The following is a 23,174-nucleotide window of genomic DNA, read 5'->3' as shown; positions in this document are numbered from 1 at the left end:
GGTGGTACAGGCTGGCTTGCTGCAGCTGAAATAGGAAAAAAAAGAAGAATTAACCTCATTCTTAACCCTGTTCTCTCCTCTCTGCAGCACATACATCAGTAGGTAGCAGCTATTTGAGAGCAGTTGTTTCTTAAAGTACCAGCAGTAGAAACAAATGCACCAGGAAAGTGAAACGGCCACTGGGGATATGGAGCAGATTATTGTGTTTTGGCATTTTCTTTAAATCTTGGAATAACTGCAGAAATGTTAATTTTGAAGTATTATTTGACAGACTCCTGAGAAAAAACAGAATGACCAGCGGAATAGAAAACGGAAAGCAGAAGCATATGAGACCAGTCAAGGTAATTCGTTCTTCTGACCCCGCTGCAGGATTTCTGAACGGTTGGTAATTTGTGCACGTTTTGCACAGTCAGTGTCCTAGGAAACTAATGGCTCTTCTCAAGGGTGTGTCAGGCAGCTTGTTATAAACTGCTCCATGACGGTGGAGTTCTCTTCTGGGAGCCTTGTTATCCTCACTGGCAGGAAAATACTCGTCTTCAGCTCATTCGCGCAAACTATCGCATTTTTATGGGACAGACTGCCCAAAGGCTTAATGTGGTTTCTCTGAAGTGTTGTTTTGGTCCCACGTCGCTACATATATAGCAGCCAGACTTTTAAAATACAAGCTGTACTCTCTTCCTTGCTTTCTGAGATGTATGCCTTCCTCGGTAGAGTAAGTTCTCCCCATAACAAATAGAGAACAAACTGTACTCGACTATAAAGCAGGCAGTACTGTCTCAGAGCGCTAGGGAAAATCCAGTGTGCTCCAGTCCAAGTTGAGATTTTCCTGCAAATGGACATGGGGACAGATTTCTATTTCTTTTATTCTTACAGTAAGAAAGTAACGAGGATCGTGTTGACAGAGCTGCTTTGATAATATTATAATAAGAGAAAAGGACTAAGATTTAATGAGCTGGTATTAAGCCACCAGTAATTATGTCTCTAACTCATTCTAGGAATGCTTGAGAGAGATCTAACGTGTAGTAATTTACCTGAAGGCGAAGGAGTAAAAGAACCCTTTGCTCTGGCCTTATCTTGAAGGGAGTTTTGGAGAACCTATGCAACTTCAGTGATGTTTACTGTTTTCTAAGTACTTTAACAAGTGCAAATACTGTTTGATTGGATTTGACATGTTTTGAATTGAGAGTTAATTGAATTGTCAAGTGTAAACCCTCCCAACAACAGCACAAGAGCCGCAACCCTGGGGCACTCTTTTGTCATGCAGAAGTTTTTGTTGTGATAGGTGTTGCACCTTTGTACAGGAAAAGGAGTGTCAAAATATAGTAGTTTTTCAGAACGGCATCATAACTTCTGTACTTAAAACTATCAACGCTTATTTTCATCCTTTGTTTTCCTTTTTAGGAAAAGGCACTCCTAGAGGACATAAAATTAGTGATTATTTTGAGGTAAGCATCTTTACATTGTCTGAGAAATCTGCTTGAATTCACACTATGCAAAATCCATAGGTAGAAGTTTGTAATGTGACTTCCGTTAGCGATCCATCATCGGGGTCATTGATCCATGATGTTAACGTGATACGCTCAAATGTGATGATGAGGTAGAGGATAGGACACCTTTGGAAGTTGATTTTTAAATTAACATTTCTTTGAACAGTTGATAAAGCAATTTTTTTACAAGAGCAGACACATAAGTATAGGTTCAAGGTTGATTTCTTCAGGAAGCTGGATCTCGTATGAGGGTATCTCCTAGTGTGCAAACCTGTCTTGACACAGGTCCAGGGCTGCAAAACAAAATCTATCTGCAAAGTCCTGCTGATTCGAGTAGGAAGTTGTTTACAGCGTTCCATCTTCAGAAAAGCTTGCCATGGGAGGCTGCCTCCCCGTGGGAGACAGCGAGCCCTCCCCAAAACACTGGTGAACATACTAATCAATATTCCTTCTATTGCATAGTCTCTGAAGTTTTTCTAGGTCTGCATAATCCAGAGCTCAAGCTTTTCTCTTAAGTTTGTTCTTTATTTTACTGAATAACTTAAAGTTGGATATTAAGTGCTTAGTAGCACTTGTTTCCTATCTGAAGTTATTTATAAATGTGTACGCTGTGTGGTACAGACACATAAAAATTTCTGCACCAATTAGACTGCTTGCCCAGCTGCTTACCTGTTCTGTCTTTAATGGTGACTGGCACGATGCTTCAGTGGAGGTCTGCATTTCTCACCGTTCCTGGGGTGCACAGGCACATCTCAGGGAGCAATCTTCCTAATTCTGCTCATTAAATAGTTGATCTATATCCAAGTGTACAGGTTTATATTTTTCCATGTTAAAAAGAAAAACTTCCTCAGCGCCAATATGAATGTTTGAAGTACTTTTGCTGTTATTTTCGAAAAAAAAGCACATAAAATGTTAAGGTTTTCCTCTTAGCTTATATTCAGTTTGTTTAAATGAGCCCCTAGAGCCTGTAAGGCTTCATTTCTAAGGTTAATATGTTTCTTCTCTCTCTGTTAAATTTGCTTAAATATAGTATCACTGTGGAATTACTGACGATCAAATCTGTTCCTTTGGCCAGTTTGCTGGGGGAAGCGGCCCAGGAACCAGTCCCGGTAGAAGCGTGCCGCCCGTCGCCAGGTCGTCACCGCAGCATTCCTTATCCAACCCCTTACCGGTAAGTGTTCTCCCGGGGGGCAGAGCTGGCATGGCGTTGATTAGGTTGGTGCCCATGCTTCTGACAGGTAATAAAAGGTTCTGGACAGGAAAGAATTGTCTCCTGGTGAGTGGTTTGGCTTATTCATAGAATCATAGAATGGCACAGGCTGGAAGGGACCTTAGAGATCATCTAGTCCAACCTCCCTGTCGTGGGCAGGTAGCCATTTCTCTTTTTTTAAAAAAATAAATCTGAAACTTAAGTACTGACAGCAAAGCGAGATATGTAGGACCATGTAACTACTAATTCAGTTGTAACTAATAAGAATATCTGAGCTTAAAGCATGCAGGGTGAATGTTTTTAGCATGCTCTGTGGTTATGGGTAGATTGTTGTTCCTAATAAAAGGTGGAACTGACGTATCAGTTCCCTTGTATTCCACTGTAGCTCGTGAAGGTCTCCACTGAGTTGGGAGTACCTTGTATGCATAGCACTAGTAGAGTGATGTTCTGACTTGGACTGGATACTTTGGGTATAGTGAAAAACACGCACACCAGGGTTGCAGTGGGAAGGTCTTTTACTTCTGTTTATGTGCATGTGACTTGCAAGGAACATTAGCAACTACTTGCAAAGAAATGTGTATACATGCACATCTGTTGCTGGGTGTTTGTTACATAATTCCATTTTGCTGTCACAGCATACCTGCAAGATCTGAATGTGAAGAAATGATCAGTATTTTTAAGCTGTTTTAGCACAGAGCAGCTAAAGAAACTTCTTTCAACTAGCAGAGCACTATTCAAAGGCTCTGGTGTCTGATCTCTAGTTTTGACCGTTGCCTGGGTCTCCCTTTAAAAAAATTGCAGCATTTGCTGAGCGTCACAAAAGTACAGAGCATTGTGGGAAAGGTTGGTATTCTGACAACCAAATGCAAAGTCTTTACTGATTACATTATTCTGCAGAGACCTTTGCACAGTTCATGAATGTGTTCTGAACTAAATCCCAACGCTGAATGCTCTGCTCCCAGCTCAATACGTGTTGCTAGATTTCAGCAGCTTTGAAATGCTGCTGTAAGGGAGAGCTTCGCCTCTGCTCCTTGCTAGTTTTTGTGTTTGTAAAAATTAAAATGTAACTTGTTAATTGAATGGCCCTTCCTTTTATCTTACATTAATTCACTAATATATCTCTTTAAAGAGAAATTAATGAAAGAGATAGGATCTCTGAATGCTGCAGCGAGGCATTAGGGACAGTTCTTTATTCCGGCAGATGAGATACCCTACAGGGGTTTATAATGGGACGAGCGGATTCCTTCTTTGTTTTTCTTCTTCTACACTTGTATGTACCGAGTAGATAAAAGTTTGAACAGAGCGTTTCTCGTGAGGCGAATACTGATGTTAGAGGCAGTTTCAGCTGGGCCAGTTTGTGCCTCTCCTTACGCGGGTGCTCATGGTGTTTCTTATCTTCTGTTTCTTTCCTCTTGCAGCTAAATTTGTAATGTTTGCTTATTCATGGCAAACTACCAAGTGCATTTGCAAGATATGTCCTCTTCTTACAAACCGAATATCAATGGTTTGAGCTAGGGCCAGCAAAACAGGGGGATATGAGTGAAAATTGGAGAAGATTGAGTATCTTGCCCATTACAGATGTCAGTATGGTCTAGGCAGAGAGCAGAGTGTTAAAATGTCTTTCACAATCGACAAACCTCCTCCAAACCTGAGAGTTAATCTACACTGTACTGGAAAATTTCTGCAATCAGAACTTGAGGAGGAATTGTAATGGCTTCAGTATGTTACTTCTTGTCTTCAAATCTCTTTGCTTTGCCATGCCTTGCATCTCCTTTGATCAGAAGAATGATCTGCAGGTCTTCAGGCTCTTGCACAGTTGCTCTCATATACAAGCATCTTTTGGGGAAGAAAGCACGCTCGTCACATCTGTAATGATAGCCAGAAAATGGGCTTCAGGTTGCAATTTAGGTTTTTAAGAAAAAGTGACGCCTGACCTGAATGTTGACTTTCTGTGTGGCAGATGCCTGGCCCAGAGTTACATCCTAGAAGGACTTGAATGATGATTACCCAGACTGCCAAGTTTTAGCAGTGATGGGCTGGCTTTTAAAGCAAAGGGAGTAGGATTGAGTGTTGTAATCAATGTAGCTCAGATGATTCTTGCTCTTATTGAACCCAGTTCCTGTATCGTAGTTGGATGGAAAATTGAGTCTACAGCAGGAGAAAGGAGGTGGCCTTTAAGAGCTGTTAGGCATCTTTAGAAGATTTTGAAAATGCATTAGTACTTTCCTTATCTTGCAGGAGATTGGTCGCAGCTATAATGACAGCTTGTTGTGATATCTGGGCCCTGTCGTGGTTAGGTTGCTGACATCTCGCAGTTCTGACTCTGGTTACTTCACCAGAACGACGAATGTGTCGTGACATTGGCTGTTTTATAATGAGTCCTTAGAAATTTTCGAGGAGCATAGTTTTGAATGCATTGACCAAAATCACAATGCACTAAGATTATTGTATCTACAACCTGGTTTGCCCTACTGGCTCTGAAACATGTGTATTTGCGAAAGAAGGGGATGTGTGTTAACTGACATGGAATTCTGTCCTGTGTGTTCATTTGTTGTTGTTCTTTTAATTGTTAACTTCATCTACTTTTTGATGTCTGCCATTGGAACAATTGAGTTATCAGATCCTCACCGTGCTGCCTGCCCATTCCTGAGCTGCTGCTTCGCTGACAACAGTTTTGGCAGAGGAGAGAATTGCCTTTAAAAAACAAAAAAAAAAGAAGAAGAAGAAAAAGAAAAAAAAAAGTTCATTGTATTTTTTTTGACTGTGTTACAGCGGCGAGTGGAGCAGCCGCTGTATGGGGTAGACGGCAGCACAGCAAAGGAACCGCAGGAGGAACACTCTGCTCTGCCAACGCTGATGTCGGTGATGCTGGCGAAACAGCGGCTAGAGAATGAGCAGCTGGCACAGAGGGGAGGTGGCCTCTGTTTTACTTTTGTCTCGGTGAGCAGCTCTGAAAAGATTTGAATCCTGAGGGATGTTTCTAGTTAAGGGATGGGGAATTGGAAGCTTTTCTGGGCAAAGACAGGGGTTCAAGTGCAGCCTGGTTTATTGATGTGACCAAGTCTACCATCTCCTGGTAAGTTCATCTTCCTTGTGAAGATTTCTAGGTCCCAGGCTTTGCTTGTTTAATAAAATTACCTGACTTTTAAGTTAATGACTCAAAATATTATGTAGATCAAAATAGCAACATCTGAGAGGCTAGCCTGATAGATTCAAAAAGCATAAGAAGGAAGTATAGTCTTGCTGCAAGAAGTGTTTGTTTTGGCCTCACTTAATCTCAGCTGACGTGAATTATATTAGGCATTTAAGAACTTTGCCTTTTGGCAGGTTGGGCCAGGCTTCTTGAAAGAAACTGACTCTTGTTTTATTGAACTAAACCTCTAAAGCATTCTTTAAGCTTAACATGAGAGTGTGGTACCCAGGCCAGGCTGCACCTCCCGTGTAAAGCTGAGTGTATCTGCATGGGCACTAGTGGTCGTGCTGAGGAGCATATAACAATGCACTAACTTTCTTTTACAGGCCCAGCAAGGCAGCCCATCTTCTACCGGATCAGGGAACACTGAGCATTCCTGCACTTCCCAAAAACAGATTTCCATCCAGCACAAACAGTCACAGGTATAGCTCACTTAGCCGATACATCTCTTGGATATAAGATTGAAGCTTGATGCAGCTTGTCTTCCGTGCCAGAGTGCGCCACTCGTAGTAGGCGTAATGTTTCCAGTGGAAAGCGCCAGTAGTCCCAACTCAGTCTGTAACTACTGATTGAAGTGAATCGCTCTGAATTTTGTTCCTTATCCTGTAAAGGATGCTTTCAGTTGCTGCCCAGTCTGTTACTCATGCTTTTCTGTGTCAATACGTTGAGCAGTTCTTCAGCTGTTTGCAAATGTGCTTGGGAGAGGAACACCTTAGCTCTGTTTCGGTTCTGTTGTATCCTGAATGTTCTTTCTCTCTCTGTAAGCGAAGACGTGAAGGAAACCCGAGTGATAGTTGTGAATGCCTCTATTCAAGCGCAGGGCCATGGGTGCATCCACACTGCTCACAGTACCAATACCCACAGTCCAGCTGGAAGTTCTTTGACCTCCACAGAGTGCACCCATGGAGTAGTTTGTCCTGTCAAGGTGGAACGTGATGTGTTCCTGACAGGGCTTCTCAGCAGCTTCCCTGACCTGTAGTCAAGAAGCAGAGTAGTTCTTTTAACTGTACTGCTGTCTTTCCAGTGGCTTTTAAATTGTTAAGATTCTTCTCGTGGCTTTATGGCAAGATTTACTTTTAGCTGCGTCATCTTCTTCTGTTGCTTATAAGGATGTTCGGCTTTATCTGCAATGCACCTTGCTTATGTCTTCTTCAAGCCTGCTTTTAGTCTTCTTTGGATTTTCATCTCGGATTTCTCTGTGATTGGCCCTTCCCTTGAGTGATTTTTAAACAATCAGCTTTGTGTCAATCATTTTATCACATCAGTCTGTCAGAGATGATGTTACTGCTGGGGGAGTTCATTCTCCATTTCCCCAGCAGGTGGTACAAGTTCTTTGTGCATGAAGAACCGCAATTCTACCTCTGTAGATACTTGCTAGCTTAAGCCTCTGAGCTCTGTTGTGTCACGAGGGTCCCATTTGTTGTCTGTGTTGTTAAAATGCTGGTCTGTGAAGATCTCTGTCTCTTGCTAGTGCATGGAGAATTCTTGTCTGAGAATGATGCCATAACTCGAGAACCTGCCAGAGATACCTTTCAATCTTTGCTGTCCCAATACCCATGCTTAAAATAGAGGTCGCATCTGGAGCGCGCCAGACATACCCACGAGGTCCATCTTCTTTGAAAAGGGCAAAACATTATGTGAGCGTGCTTTCTGCCAGTGCTCAGCTTCGTGATATTCTCCAGAGGTCTCGGCTTAGCGTACACTTAAGGCAAAGAATCCAGGGAGATGCTTGGCTGCATGATGAGGACATGTGTGTGTTCTTGCTTTTCGCTTCCAAACTTGTTTGGATTTGGTGAGGTTAAAAAAAAAATAAATCTTCAGCGATTTCCAGTTTGAATCACTTCTGCCAATGACAAAAGCAAGTCAGCATGAGCGTGGTTTTCTTAGCATTTTCAGTCAGAGCAAGGGCCCTACAAATGCTCTGAGGCAAGGTGAGTTGAGATGAAGTCACACGTAAGAGCATGTGTCCTGTGACTTCAGCTGACACAGTGCAAGCATGTCTGCGTTTGGCAAAATGAGACAACAGCCACTTACTAAAGAAACTTTCTGCTGCCTGGCTGAGTGGGTGCAGCCTAGGTTTTCACAGACAGCCTTCTCGTTCTGCAGTGACAAATACTTTTGCTGTACATGCTTCCTGCAGGCTGTCAGGAAGCATAAACCAAGTTAAGGCAGAAGTGAGGTGACCTGCCTGGGCCTCGTCTTTTGGGCTTTTAGGCTCATCTTGCTTGATGTGCAATGCTGGCAGGTGTTCTTTGTGATCTTTCACGTGCTGGGCCTATGTAGAGAAGCAACAGTCGGCCAAGTTTGTCTCTCACTTCACGGTGTTAGCTTCCAGGCAAGCCTGAAATTTGGAGAGCAGTTATATAACAACTCCACAGGTAAGTCTCTGCTAACTCTTGTCAGAAGCAGGACAGTTGTTTGCTAGCCTTGTATGTGAAAGCTGTGTGTGCAGTCGTGGAGGGAGATGCCCTTGTGTTGACTTGGCTATTTTAGATGCTGTGTTCTTGTACATACTGACTTCTTCCCATTCTTTTCCCCATCCATTAATCAAAGTGCTGAGTCTGAAATATTCCTACTGCTGTAGAATATAGTGTATGTCTTTTGTCTTCTGTTCCTGTGTATAACTCTCACGTCATTGGTGAAGGTATTTGAGATGTGCCGCACCCCGTAAAACTTTCCAGATAGGTTTCACTCAAGAACTATAAAGCTCCTGTCCCTAGTGGGCGTTAATACGTCAGTTTGTCAGACACAATTTTTTTCCTGCTGTCAATCTGTTATAATATTTTAAAATGAAGGCCAGTGTTTTCTGTCAAGACCACCTTAGAACCCACACATATTATCTTCTGTCTAGCAGGTTCTTGTCTGTTCCCATGAGAGATCTCCTAAATTTGTTGTTCCAGCAGAGGCTTAGCACTTGGTGTTATTTTTCCCTACGCTTTGTTTCTGTACAAGCTATGCTGCAGTACAGAAAAGGAAAACGAGTGTCAGAGACCACCAAGGAGTGGGCAGAACTCAACTATAAGAACAAAATTTGCAGGACACAGAGGATATTGTTGCCAGTTTGTGTTCTCCAGAGCAGCTTTGTCCTCACTGACTGAGCCTCATGCACTGGAGAAGCCCACCGGGCAGTAAGAAAATTAAGAACCGAGAAAATTCGTCCTCCGATTGTTTCGGATGCAGGAGATCAGTTCCTTCTTCTTAGATCTAACTGTTCGGATCAGAGGGGGTTACTCTATAGTATTATGTGCTGACTATCTGAAATATCATCTGTTTTTCTTAAATGTGGTTTATGGTTTCCCTACAGTCTGACCTCACAATGGAAAAAATATCTGCACTAGAAAACAGTAAGAACTCTGACTTGGAGAAGAAGGAGGGGAGGATAGATGACTTATTAAGAGTAAGTATTTGATTTGGGACAACTCTTCTAAAAGCTGCTATTTAAAAACACCTAGAATGCATGTGCCAGCTAGGCTGCGGAGCAGGATTTTGTATATCGGTTGTAGAACCAACACTCGCAAGGTAAAACCAATTCAGTCATCTCTTACTTGCAAGATAATTGTCTAGTATGTGGATTCTCTCTCTGGGCCTGCTCAAATCCACAAGTAGTGTAGCGGTGGCTGTGTAGTGGAGAGTTATTGTAGCTCAGGTGTTTGTGTCCTCACAGTGTTGCTGGCCTTCTGTTGCACACTTTCTGTGTATTTTGCTAGCTAACCTAACATGTTTCTCTTCAGAATTATTCCCATCTTCTGCATAATGAGCAGCTGACTCTGCTTTTTGTTTAGTAACATGTTCAGTAGACTGGGAGGATGTATTGCGAAATGCTCACACATGAGAGCCAGTGACATGTGTAGAGGTGAGGAGAACATCTTTTGGTCAAACCTAAAGAATAAAGCTTCTCTTAACCCATTAGTATTCTTCAGTAGAAGATAAATAGCTCTAAATCAAAGTTCTTGTCTTAATGGAGGAGTTTAATTGATTTAGCTTTCATCAGCTGAAGAGGCATCTCTTGTGCTGAAAAGGATTAGAAAACACATTAAAGGGAGAAGAGGGAAGACTCTGTGTTTGAGTGTGTCTGGTGTCAGTACCTAAAGGTAGAACCATACACAGAGGCACAGGTGGGTTTGTGGAAAACAATCGATGGAGCACTGGATAGGGTTGTTGGTTTGTTTGTTTGTTTGTTTTTTTTACTATTCCCTGTTTAGTCAGAAGCCAGAAGGAAGGGAGACGGTTAAATTTAACTTCTTATCAATGAAAATGGTTGAATGTAAAATCCTGCTGCATGCCACAGTGATGTTAAAAACCCACTGGTCCCCCTGTTGCTGGGAGCAGCGTGTATAGCGGGGCTGACAGATAGTAACTTGAACAAGAATTTAATTGGAAGTGCGAAGGGAGGTACCCCATCCTTTTCCTCTGCCAGTATTGTGACTATAAAGAGGGAGGATAGTCCAGGCATGACTAAGCTATTTTGAGACTTGGTAGCAGTGGCAAGGTCTTTAATGTTTTCTTTAAAAAATTTAAAGTTCTTTGTGCTTGTGTTTAGTCACTCTGTACCTTAGTTCCTTATTTGTAAACCAGGATGACAGCTAGTTCTAGATGAGCATTAAGATTTGAGCAGGTTAAAAACGGAAAAACTTGACTTGGATATTTTGCCAAGAGGAGCCTAGTCTTTTTTTCTTGCCCTGCCGGTTTGCTTTCTTTAATCTGATGCCTAGAACTAGCTGGAAAAACTTCCTCCTAGGTGATGCTTAGTTTGGCACTTTGAGTGGTTTAAAGTTAAAGGCGTTTCTTCTCTGTTCACTTCTAGGCCAACTGCGATTTGAGACGGCAGATAGATGAACAGCAAAAGATGCTGGAGAAGTACAAGGAGCGGTTGAATAGATGTGTAACGATGAGCAAGAAGCTTCTGATAGAAAAGGTGAGCAGAGGACTTTCCACATCTCTGCAGTCACAGTTCACGTCCTTGAAAACTTCCCTGTCGTCTTTGGAGTGATGGAAGGCAAACTGGAGCTCTGTCTTGAATTATTTTTCTGCAAATAGGAACATAATCCTAGGACTGAACTTGTTCAGAATGTTTCGGTTTGGTTACTTTTCACAGTCTCAAAGAGCGATCTCTGCTGCTTAAGTGAAATAGTCAGAGCTGTAAATGCAGGAGGCATTACTTGAAATGGAAACTCACCTGAAAAGCAACATTGTCCAGCTCTGGCAATACAGGAGCGATATCCCATTGTGCAGTGAAGTTGTTAAATGTGCTCTGTGACATGGACAAGTGATATAGACCTTTCTTTCTTTCAAATGGCGAAGCTGGAGATCGTTGCTTTGTGTAAAACTCAAAACAACACATTAAAGACACCGGGGAAAGTGCCAGGTTGCTGTTTACCAGCATCCAGCCTGCTTCAGGATTGAAAGATTTCCAGATTTCCCAATGGTTAAACGATGTGGGGGTTTAATTGCTCTTTCACCTGTTGGCTAATTACATCTATTGTTTGTGAGCACTGGATGGGCAAAACTACCAGGGTGCTGGCCAGGACGTGCAGTCTGTTTGAGCCGATTTTGTCACAGAGCTGATTGTCCTTGGCTGAATGGGGCTTCCCTTTCTGGGAGGATTTGTACCTCTGGGCTAGGTGTTAGGGCACTCAGACGGGTGGTGTGTAGCTCCAGCTGTGCTGGTTCGTCTTTAATCCTCACTGACTGAAACTTTGCTGCTCTCATCTTGGGCCTTGGAAATTTCCTCTCACCTACCAGAAACGCCCAGTGACAGATCCCACCGCCGGCTTTTATGTGTGTTGGTGACCTAACTCAGATTGTGTCACTTCTGGGAGTGGTGTGACTCTGGGACTGAGCTGGCTGATCCCTGTATCTTAGTTTTAACAGTGATTCGGGGTGCATTTTCCTCCTTTGTCTCCTGTTTGAGTGAATAAGAGGCTGAGCAGAGATGCATCTGGAGTCTAGCTAAGCTGCTGATACAAAAGGATAGTTTTAGTCCTAGGCTGATTTCAGCTGATCACAGAATACGTGAGCTGCCTGACCAATAATGGGCAAGGAGAGGTGAAATGTCAGAAAGGAGGCAAATAAATCAAATAAATCCTTGTCAGGCCAGCGTAAAGCACCAGAAATAATTTGATCAATGATTTTCAGCTACGTTTCAGACAAGCAGTACTGAAACAATGGGAAGTTGTAAGAATTGGTAGTGATTTAAAACATGGCCCAGCTCTTGGCTGCTAATTTATTGCTTATATTTCTATGTGTGTTTTGTTTCTGTTTTCAGTCGAAGCAGGAGAAGATGGCATGCAGAGATAAGAGCATGCAGGATCGATTGAGGCTAGGTCACTTCACTACGGTGCGGCACGGGGCGTCTTTCACGGAGCAGTGGACAGATGGCTATGCCTTCCAGAACCTCATCAAGTGAGGACAGACAGAGTTGTCTTTAACTCCAGAGGCAGAGACGGAAAAACTAACCAGTTGTGTGTGATGTCTTGCATGTCAAGAAGTGAGAATGGTGTGACTGATGCATGAAAGGATCAGATAGGAACTCAGCTACTGACAATGGGGAACATTTTTGCATTGAAGTGAGAAATATGCTTCCACTTCAACCTCCAGAGACTTGACCTGGAATCAAATTGTTTGAGTTGGCCTCTGGGCTGGAAAGCAGCAGGCTGCCCTGCTGGGTAGTCACAGTGCACCTCCCTGGCTTAGGGTGGAAGGGTGGACCAAATTCACACATGTATCGTGAGTCAATCAGTTTGATTTGCATACTTGCATATATTAGTCAAGGAAGGCTAATTAGCTGCCTTTTTTTTTTTTAAAGTAGAAAGTAGAGAAGCTTAAAAGAAAAAAAATCCATACTATTTAACTTTTTTTTTTGCCTTCTGGTAACAGTGATCAAAGGGGCTGCAGAAACCTGGAAAGGAAGATCAGAGACCCTTTTATGCAGGAAGTTAATGGAAATATCCAGTCAATTCCCACCTGGCCTAGACCTTTAAGTAGGACTTGGCAAATTAATTGCATTAGAGAGAGCTGTGTGCGATCCTTTAAATTCATATCGTTTCTCTGTAGTTTGATAGGGAGGTGCAACTCTTGGTAGGCACAGATTAAGGATTTTATAATTCTCCCTTAGTTTGTGCTGTAAGATGCACTCTCAGTCTCTTCTAAAAGTGAATTAAGTATGTGAATGCTCAAGTCATTTAGACTTGAAATTTCAAGAGTGCTTTTATGACTGTAAAATATTTTAAGCTGGTCTTCTGATATTGGAGGAAAGACTGTTTTTAGTGAAATTGGGAATGGTGTTGGTTGTATTTCAGAGAACTGATGATAGTTTAACCGAACCCCTAAAGTATAAGGATACTTTCTCAGACAGTGCCAGACTTCAGGAATGGTTTTAACAGGAAAGTCTGAGATTTAGAACAGAGCCTTCTAGGAAAAAGTGTGTGGAAAGTTAGTGACTTACCATGGATCCCTGGGTTTTCCGTGAGGTTAGCAACTCCTTGGTTTTGGATCTCCTCTGCATGAATAAAACCTTTCACTTACCAAAGGGTTTCTGTGGGCCAGGAAAATAATCCCCTCTTATGTAAAAATACCTTTAAAAATCGGAGTCATAATGTTTGGCACATCCCCCTTTTCTGTACAAAAATATTTTGTACAAGCACAACTGATTTGAAGTTCATTGCTCCGATTTGTTAAGAACAGATGCTGAAGAGAACCATTAGTTAGCTGCTTCACGGGGTTTTTCTTCTACTCCCTTCGTTCCAGGCAACAGGAAAGGATAAATTCCCAGCGGGAAGAAATCGAAAGGCAAAGAAAAATGTTAGCAAAACGGAAGCCACCTGCAATGGGACAGACCCCTCCAGCAAGCACTGAGCAGAAACAGCGCAAGAACAAGACCAACGGAGCAGAAAACGAAACGTAGGTTACGTGGCCTTCTTGGTGCGCTGCAAAGCTGCGTGCTTTGAGCGGAGCACAAAATATCCAGTGGGAAACGGAATCTTGCCCTTGCCTCCAGGCATCACTCCATGCACAAATGAATAGTGTGGAATTAGCCTGGCATTCAGCAACATCTGGCTGCAGTTCTAAATAGTTTTCATTGGAGTAAAACAGGGATCGTTGCTGAGTCCAGACTTTGTGTGAGCTTAGCTTTTTTTCTTTTTTTTTTTTTTGAATGCAGTAACTTATTCTTGTTGCGTCAAGTTTGAAAAGCAGCGTTTAAGTGTTGCAACTTCAGAATTTATTTCAGTGTTGCTGTATGGTATGTGGTGCTTTTTTTTTCTTTTTTTTTTTTTTTTTTAAGGAAAACCAAAATGCCCATTTAGAAGCCTTTATTTCCATGTACTTTCTGGTGAGGCTTTTCAAACAATGAATTTGGTATGCTGAAATAAAAAGATGTTTTCTGTAAAGCCAGGGCATTAAGCGTTGACCTGTATCTCCAAAGCTGTCCTTTGCAGACACTCGAGTCGGGGAAATGGCGAGGTAGCCAAAGTGCTACTCTGAGAGTCCTGGTTCTTAGACAGGAAAACTGTGTCTCACAAGAAATTTAGAACGTTATTTTTTGTGAATTGGAAATACGTTAAGTTGGAGACTTGGCCTTACCTTCTACCAGTTTCTTTTACAGTTCTAATTTTGTTGCTGTTGGCTAATACCATAATTCCCAGTGACATTTTTCTTTTTACGCTATTAAATCTTCTGGACATGACTTGACCTCAAAATTCCTGCAGCCCTTTGAATTCTTAGCCTTGATCTTTAAAAATCCATGTGAAGCATCAAGGTTCCGCTGCCGTTTTGCATTCCCAGCAGAGATGGCACAGGGCTGGGTGACTCGTGATAGCCAGAGTGCTCTCAGCAGCCAGAGCGGTGTCCCCAGGTAGGTGCCTGCAGGTCTGTCGTGTTGGAGAGCAGTGACTAGAGACCTTTACCCCTGCTTCTGGCCAAGCAAGCTTAAAAAGATCTAAATCAAGTTTCAAAGCCGTCCTTTTGCATCGCAGCATTTGAGTTTGGAGAAGTGAGTTGAGTATCCGTGCGTGGATATTTCGAAGCGTTGCTGTTGGTTGTGGTGACCTTTCATTTCTAAGGGACAGGATGACGCTTCCCCCGTTTCTGTGGGGATGGTTTTTTTCCCCACAGGCTGGTGCAGCTGTGGAGTGGCTTGTTCTGCAGACACAGGTCTTGATGTACCTGGAAATTATGATAATATCTGTGACACCTAGTGAACTTCTGCCTGAGTTTTGAGCCTGCCTTGACATAATCGAGCTTTACCTGGGTTTGCCGATAAACCTTTGTTGTGCTGCCGGGTCTTTTTCTTTGTGTTTCTCACTGGTTTATCATTCCTCACTGATGTATTTCAGGGTTTTATCTTTGTGGTTTAGAAGAGCTTCTTGTGGCGTTCTTGATAAAAACTGCAGGCTGCTGTATGGGTGTGGTTCACATGGAGTGTTTTAGCTTATGAAAACTTTGTTTTTGCAAGTCAGCTGAAGTGACTGTACCGACTGACTACTTGCTTAATCATTAATTATCCTGTAAATGCATTTATTGGACCGATGTGTATCAGGTACAAAATTTTCTGGTTTTTTGGAGGCTTTTTTTTTTGTTGTGGAATCCTTCCAGAGGCTGTCTTTCAGGCAAATTGAATAGATAATGTTTCTGAAAGCTGAATGAGAAGCAGGCAGCCAAATCCCTTCATTTGATTTTTGGTTCCTCTTTGGTTCATGGTTGTTGCCTGTGCTTTAAAAAGGAGAGGAAGGTCCCATGATGCAAATTTAAACATGTGCTCTTCTCAGAGTACTTTCTAGCCTGTGAATGAGAAAAAGATTTTCATTGAGGAAGATTAATCTGCTGGGGCTTTTTGAGGTTTGTTAAGGCAGCTTGGGCAACCTTAAAGTCGTCAGCTGCACTGGAAGTAGGGTATTTCAAGCATGTTTCTGCGAAACAGGGCAGTGTTTGTCTTAGAGTCCCCCCGGTTTTTGTAACGCTTGCTGCTAACAGGCAGCTATTTTGGGCAACGTGAGCCTGGTGGTACTCATTATGTCTCTTGCTTAATGAGTAGAGGGTTGGTGTTTAGCCCTGTGTTTCATTTGTGCACAAGAATATGCGGAGAGCTTGTAGCTGGTTTATTCAATTGTCTTCATTCCTTATACAGCAACACAAACCCGAGACCTAAACTTTGTGGATGGGCTTTTAGATTAGCTGAATCTCATTAAAATTCAGGCTGGCAGGGGAAGGGCAGGGTGAATAATGTCCTTTTATGTGAAATGAGGCAACATGAAAACATTTGTGGTACTGGCTGTGATTCGTATGTATCTGTAGTTTGCAATAAGCGGTTCCTTATGGTCGAGATTGTCTCAAAGGGAGCTTGGCTTGTGAGTTTTGCTTTAAATTCATCAACTAACAACTACTTTAGCACTTATTTCAACTGTGGGGCGTTTCAAGATGAGCGCTAAATCAACTGAATGTTACCTCCTCTCAGTTTACACAACGGTGAGCCGAGGTCCCACAGCCCCACACAGACATCGGACTCAATCTCCTCTTGGAATTAGTTGCGGTGTCGATGCTGTGGAGACCTCATACAGTAACCTTTGTACCAAGTACTGTGCTGAGCGTAACTGCTGCAACAGGAATCCTCCTCAGCTAAGCTTTGAACACAATCCAGGCTCAAAAAAGATACTTATGTGCTGTCACGTGCATATCTTGTTCATAAAGTAAATGGGTGCAGTTGATAAGTCCTTCACAGCTTTATGTTCACATGCATGATGCTTTTATCAAACTCCTTGTAGGTAGTAGGGAGAAAATTAATGCAGCAATTCATTTTTTTTACCCTTAAAGATCTCAGCACATAATTACAATTCACAAGTGATGAGTTCTGTCGTTCTTCTGGTGTAAGGCTGTGCTTTGCCTCTGTCCTGCATGGCATGATTTGGCTATAAAAGACATTGAAAACATTATGAAACTTTTTTATTTGGCCCGTTCACCTGTGGTGGAAATTTTGCACATCATTTACCATCAGTGAAATGAGAATCATTCCCCTTATCCCGTTGCTTCTCCTTAGTACACATCGGTTCAAAGGTGTGGTAAGGTGAAGTAAATGTCCCCAGGTTTCTCTGGAAGCCACTTCCCAGAGAGCCTGAAGCAGGATAAAGTCCTGAATGCCAGGCTGTTGCTATGTTTGCAGTGGTTCTGTCACCAGGTATGCTGCTAGTCCTGGAGTGAATAGCTGGGTTGAGTTATCCAGCTTTTGTTGCAAATAAAAAATTGAAAATGAATCAGTAAAGCAAATTTTAAGTGAAAAAGTATGGAATACTTGTGCTTCAGTGTTCCATCTTCAGATTGTTGTTTAGCTTGCTCTATTAAAAATCAGTCATTAATCTAAATAGGCATTATTAGGGAGTTTTGAAATTAATATGTGCTTTATCAAGATTTAAGCTTTTGGTCTTCTTGAGATTGATTGTTTTGAAAAAACAGATTGCAGAGTTTACCTAAAAAATTTCCTACTGGCTGTTGAGATGCTCTGTGTTGAAACCTGATGCATTGGATCTGCCTCTTCTCTGCAGGTTAACGCTAGCAGAATACCATGAACAGGAAGAAATCTTCAAACTCCGACTAGGTCACCTTAAAAAGGTAAGAACTAATTGCAGAAAAGGGGTTGGGGGTTTTTTAGGTAGGTTTTTGATTCAGTGTTCTGTGAACAAATAGCATCTCTCTGCAGAGATCACTGCTGTTTCTCCGATAATTCAGAGGGTTTTGTTGCTTCAAAGGGGTGGCCAGGATTTTGTAATAATTTTTCCCAAGGCAGTGGTATTCAGGAAAGATCTTTGCTTCAGTAAATAGATTTCTGTGTCCTTAGAGTTAAGGGAGTTCCACTGTTTTGATGCATCTAATTCTGTCAGTATGACCTGTCTAGTGCTGGGCTCTGTGTGTGTCTAATTTTGGGTAACATGAAGGAATATGGACCAAGGAAAGAAAATGAAAAGAACACAACAAGAACCTCAACCATCATTGACTTTTCCTTTTCTTTGCAATACCAAGTAACCAGCATTATCAGTAACAGTCCAATAAAATCTTAGATAAGCTGTTGATTACCTTTGAAGTGATTGCAATAACCTATAAATAACACTTCTGGGACACTTCAACAGATAAAATATTGAAAAAAAAACCAGATACCTTCTGCCACTTCCTGGTTAGCTGTAATCTCTGCTAAGGCCTGAGAGTTTTCTTTCCCATATGGAACAAAAGAGGAAGCTTGCAAATTTTCTGTCCTCAGGTGATGCCTGAGCTCTGCACTTAGTTTTGGGGATTTTTTTTTTTCCTGTAACCTTGACACACAAGTTGAATGCAAGGCCTCGTTAATGCTCCGGTACTTCTCATTATTTTCGGCGGTAAGGGAAAGTTAATGCACACATGGAATCTGCTGGCGCTCTGCCCATTGTGGGGTTTTTTTGACCTGTGAGCAAAGATGAGCGATACAGGCAGGAGGCTGCGAAAGGCGTTGTTTGCCCTGCAGCTTCCGCGTTGCTGGGGTGGGTTTATTGCGGGTGCGTTGCTGGTGGCATGGAGTGTGCCAGCCTGGAACAGAGGAACCCGTTCAGAAACGAACCCTAATGGAAAATGAAGTCATGTTCTGGAATCGTGGCATTGTCTGAAGCTGTGCTTATCCTTCTCCGCTTTTGGAAACCGGCTCATTTTTTACATCTAAAAATAGAACAAGTTTGAGAAGGGAAGGAACAGAGTCACAAGACAAATGGGTAACGGTGTCCCTTGAGTCACATGGACCGAATAATTCTGCGCAAGGCGCACGTTTTGGTTGAGGTTTGCAACGCTCTCTGCAGTGATGCAAATTCTAGTGTCATGTTGGAGGGCACTGGAACTTCCAACTCTACAAACAGTGTATCAGAACACTCAGATACACTCTGACCTGTTCTACCACTCACCACTAGTAGGAGCCAATATTGTCCTTTCGCATTCTCCATCCTTTCTAGGTGCTGTCCCATCTTGCATCATGACTTTCCTGTTCTTTACTTCTGAGGGCTGTCCTCAGCAGAGGCTGAGTTCCCACAAAAGCAGCTGCATAGCGATGAGGGAAGGAGCAGAACCAGAACAACACCGCCTCTTATTTACAGAAAACGTTAAAAACAAGAAGGCGTAAAGATATGTCTGCTCCTGCCTGTGTGTAGGTGTAAACGAAACTGCCCAGTCAGTTTTCATTCCTGTCACCTTCCACCTGACTCTTAGCTGGCTATGACCATCTTTCTAATCTCCCAGACAAGTTATTTACCAGTGGAGTTGCCCTAAATTGGTCAGAAATTCTAACTGCACTATCTTACATCATATTGTGTTTCCTTTTTTTTTTTTTTTTCCCTTTCGCAGGAAGAAGCAGAGATCCAGGCAGAGTTGGAACGGCTAGAGAGGGTTAGAAATCTACATATCAGGGAATTGAAAAGGATACACAATGAAGATAATTCACAGTAAGCACATTGGATTCAGGGACCAGAATGTATAACATTTTTTTATTTGTCTTCTTCATAATGGGAAACAGTTCATCTTTTCAAAATTGGGGTTACAACTTAATACATCACTTGATTGAGGGGGTGGCGCAGTGATATAACTTGAAGTTCATGCAAGACAAAGGCTTCCAAGCTCATTGCGTAATCTTTCATCAGTGCAACGTGATCAAATAGTATCAAACCTGTCAGGTTTTTTACACAGTTTTACTATTTTTCCGGCTTAATGTGAAAGTGTTGTTTCTAAGCTCTGTAGTAACTGTAATTTGTCGTGCAGTAGATTGCCTTATTTCTGTCAGTGTTCTTAAACTGCATCTTTTTTGGCAGATTTAAAGACCATCCAACGCTAAATGATAGATATTTGTTGCTACATCTTCTGGGTAGAGGCGGCTTCAGTGAAGTATATAAGGTAAATTTGAAGTGACGCTCTGTGGTGTAAACTGAATCTGCAGTGGAATATTGCAGTAAGCAGAATTTTTACGCTTGTTTTCACAATGGTGCCTGTGTTTGTGGAGAGAAGAAGGGAGGGCAAAGCACATGTCGCATTGGCTTGAGATTTTTAGATTCTACCCTTGCCCTCAAAGGATGAATTTCCTGCAAATATGCTTCAAGAAAACTTTGCACCATGTCTTCAAGTTTTGTCAAGACAGAGAAGCAAACCATTCATTTCTTCAATACCTTGAGTAGTGAAGTTTTATTGACTATGGCATAGCAAGCCCGAACAGGGGGGTAGAAGGCTTTTTTCCTTGTGTCTTCATTTTACGCTCTGAAATAGTAGATGTGGTGTGTATGGTGTAGTCCTGGGACTTCCTTGGAATTGAGGATTCCTTGTGTGTCAGCTCTCTTGCATGGCCAAGTCCCGTGATCATTTGGTGCTTGCTATTTGACTCTTCTGCTTAAAGCCTTTCCAGTTCTAAATATTCCCCCTCTGTGCTCAGTAGTTCTTAACTGGTGTTGAATTTGGCTAGAATGAAAGTAACTAAGCCAATGCAAGTACTGGAAACTTCATGGTGACTGATTATTTTGAGGCAGTACAACAACAGATATCTAAACCAGGGAGACTGGACTGCTCAGGTAGTGAAAAAAGTGTGTTAGTACCTTCAGTTGCTCTTTGGAGGCTTTGCTGACCAGATAGAAAGCCTTGGCTCAACAGATGAAAGCAGGATGGAATAAATGCTTCCTACCTGACTGCGCTGGAGCGTTCTAACTGTGTTATTAAGACAAATGTTCAGCCCTTCTTCTCCAGGGTCTTGGCCAATCTATGCAGCATTAGGAGTTAAACATACAACATTTGAGGTGGACACGGATTATCCTTGTCTGCTCACAATAAGATTTTGCCCCATCCTATGAATTATCTGTTGTTGCTGTTCTCAGACAAAGTAAAAGGTGACTGCGTTTCGCTAGGAGCACAGTTGCAGTGGTCTGTTCTTTGAAGATTGCCTAAATAGCAAGAAACTGGAGGGAAAAGTACAACACGATTTGCACGGTTCTGCAGTTGAATTCTCTAGCTTCTAAATAAGCTGAAACATTATGCTCCAAGAGGGAGAGCTGAGATACCAAATGAGTTTAGGTGGCTTGGGAAGGTGATGGCAGGGTCTTTCCCAGTGTGGTTAGCTGTCTATATTTTGGTAAGTTGGCCTTTCTGGTCCCATTGTAGCTCTGGTGGTAAAATGTCAGAATAATTGCAGCGTTAGTTAGACCCCGGGGGAAGGTCAGATCAAAGCACAGAATATTCAATTGTTTTTGGAGTTGCTTGGTTTCATTAGTGAAACTAATTACATCAAAATGTGGATTTGCTCTTCACTCAGTATGTTGTAATGCTTATTTCCTGGGTGGGGATATTGGTTTGTTAGAGCTTGTCTGCTTTTGCAGTATTAACTTGAAGTTGTGATTCCTACTGATTCTCAGCTCTTTTTTCTCTGCAGGCATTTGATTTAACAGAACAGAGATACGTAGCTGTGAAGATACACCAGTTAAATAAAAACTGGAGAGATGAGAAGAAAGAAAATTATCACAAGTAAGTAAGGCTCTAAAGCAGACAGCCGGGTTTCCAAGCTCCTCCTGTGTTGGTTTGGTGTAAGCACTACAGCACAAGATTTTAAAGCACTACTAGTACCCAGTGAAGAAAGTGTTTTAAGTGTCTTCTCCTCCCTAAAATGTTTAAGCTCTGCTCTTGTAGGTAACAGTTGTTCATGCCTGTCTTGCAGGTTGTGCTCCCTGAAAGCCTTCCCCTTCCTTTTGTTTCCTAGAATACTTAATCCTTTGACAGGTGATTAGGACTGTATATATGTCATGGCCTAGAAGGAAAGTACAGGAGCCCTTTTGGTGCTGGTAACACGTACTCCTTGATGCCATGGATTAAATAAGCTCCACAGAATGGCAGCCAGGCCTTCTCAACAGATCTTCAGAGATAAAGCTATGATCTTAATTCCTCAGAAAGTCACCGGGACAAACTAAACTGTATTTGAAGCCTGGAAGCTGGGCTGTTGAGCATCGTGGGATTTTTCTAGAACTTGCTGATTTTTACATTCAGCTGTCTTGGATCCCTTAACGATTTATTATGAGGTTATTCTATTTTGGCAAGCAGTACCATTAATCAAGATTAGTTATTTTGTAGTATTGCCAGCATTTGAGATGCAGTCGGGTTCTGCGGTTCTCAAGAGCTGTTCTGCGTAGTTCCTTGTTTGCTTGCCTTTTCTTCAGCTCCCTGAATAATGTGCATGGGTTTGCTTGAGGTTGGACTGCTGTGTGCTGTGTCTGGGTTCGCTATCTGCAGAACTTAGAATTAAGTCACTCGTATGACTAATGCTCAGACTTTCCTATTTTCAGACATGCGTGTAGAGAGTACAGAATTCACAAAGAACTGGATCATCCTCGGATAGTTAAGCTATACGACTACTTTTCGCTGGATACTGACTCGTAAGTTATGTTGCTGTTTCCTTTGACTTGGTTTGACCCATTCACTAGAGAGAAAAGTATTTGATCTCTTTAAACTTTTCAGGAGAGTGCAGAAAATGTTCACACCAATGTTACAGGCTGTACTGCAGAGGTGTCTGAGGCAGTTTCAGCATATATTTCTAGAGACACTACCTGACAAACCAGTGTGCCCTATTATGTCAGATGGGGTGTTTTACTCATAAATCCTGTTCTTTGGCCTGGGCAAATGTCCTGGCTGATACAGCTTTCTGCTTTCTGGATCTAGCACTTAATGGGGGATCTCTGATCTTTGGACTATTGAGCATTGAGGACTGTGCTCCTGGTAAGAGGGATTAATAGGCTGGAGGACTTTTAATATATTGACCAAATAAGAGAGTCTTGCAGGCGAGCGATAACAAAGTGTTCTGGTTTCTATCAGGTGCCTTAATTACAACAACTACTCTTCTGCCTTCAGGTTTTGTACAGTGTTAGAATACTGTGAAGGAAATGATCTGGACTTCTACCTGAAACAGCACAAGTTAATGTCGGAGAAAGAGGCGCGATCCATTATCATGCAGATTGTGAACGCTTTAAAATACTTAAATGAAATCAAACCTCCCATCATACACTATGACCTTAAACCAGGTATGCTGTGCTGCTAGCTGACGGGCTTAAGGGTGCTGACTGAAGGTGATGGGTTATAACTAACATGGGGAAGTTTTACTTTGGTCAGACAGCAAAATGGAGACAGGGCTGTCTGGGAAAAGTAGCTTGCAATAGAAAAAAACAAAACCAACAAACACTAAAATGCATAGAACATGCTGTGAAAAGGGTATTGTCTCCCAGAATTGCAACATAAACCAAGGAAGTAACATTCCAGAAGAAGTAGC

The 23,174-nt window shown here is 42.2% G+C and overlaps 1 protein-coding gene across 2 annotated transcripts in view; it reads left to right on the top strand.

Annotated features, from left to right (window-relative positions):
- The window catches only part of TLK2 (tousled-like kinase 2), a 38,543-nt gene that overhangs the window by 10,954 nt on the left and 4,415 nt on the right, over positions 1-23,174 (top strand). Inside the window, exons 3-17 of one of the 2 annotated variants that reach the window (XM_009876047.1) lie at positions 272-341; positions 1,402-1,445; positions 2,563-2,658; positions 5,470-5,637; positions 6,217-6,312; positions 9,195-9,287; positions 10,695-10,805; positions 12,156-12,292; positions 13,637-13,789; positions 17,422-17,488; positions 19,235-19,332; positions 19,696-19,777; positions 21,294-21,385; positions 22,198-22,287; positions 22,760-22,929. In XM_009876047.1, the coding sequence (XP_009874349.1) occupies positions 272-341; positions 1,402-1,445; positions 2,563-2,658; positions 5,470-5,637; positions 6,217-6,312; positions 9,195-9,287; positions 10,695-10,805; positions 12,156-12,292; positions 13,637-13,789; positions 17,422-17,488; positions 19,235-19,332; positions 19,696-19,777; positions 21,294-21,385; positions 22,198-22,287; positions 22,760-22,929 (1,567 nt within the window). The remainder of the gene's footprint in view (positions 1-271; positions 342-1,401; positions 1,446-2,562; positions 2,659-5,469; positions 5,638-6,216; positions 6,313-9,194; positions 9,288-10,694; positions 10,806-12,155; positions 12,293-13,636; positions 13,790-17,421; positions 17,489-19,234; positions 19,333-19,695; positions 19,778-21,293; positions 21,386-22,197; positions 22,288-22,759; positions 22,930-23,174) is intronic. The other variant, XM_009876048.1, reaches the window with a different exon arrangement.

The sequence above is a fragment of the Apaloderma vittatum genome, unplaced genomic scaffold (genome assembly GCF_000703405.1).
Source record: "Apaloderma vittatum isolate BGI_N311 unplaced genomic scaffold, ASM70340v1 scaffold22029, whole genome shotgun sequence".
Lineage (NCBI taxonomy): Eukaryota > Metazoa > Chordata > Aves > Trogoniformes > Trogonidae > Apaloderma > Apaloderma vittatum.
This window is presented reverse-complemented; position numbering and strand designations above follow the sequence as displayed.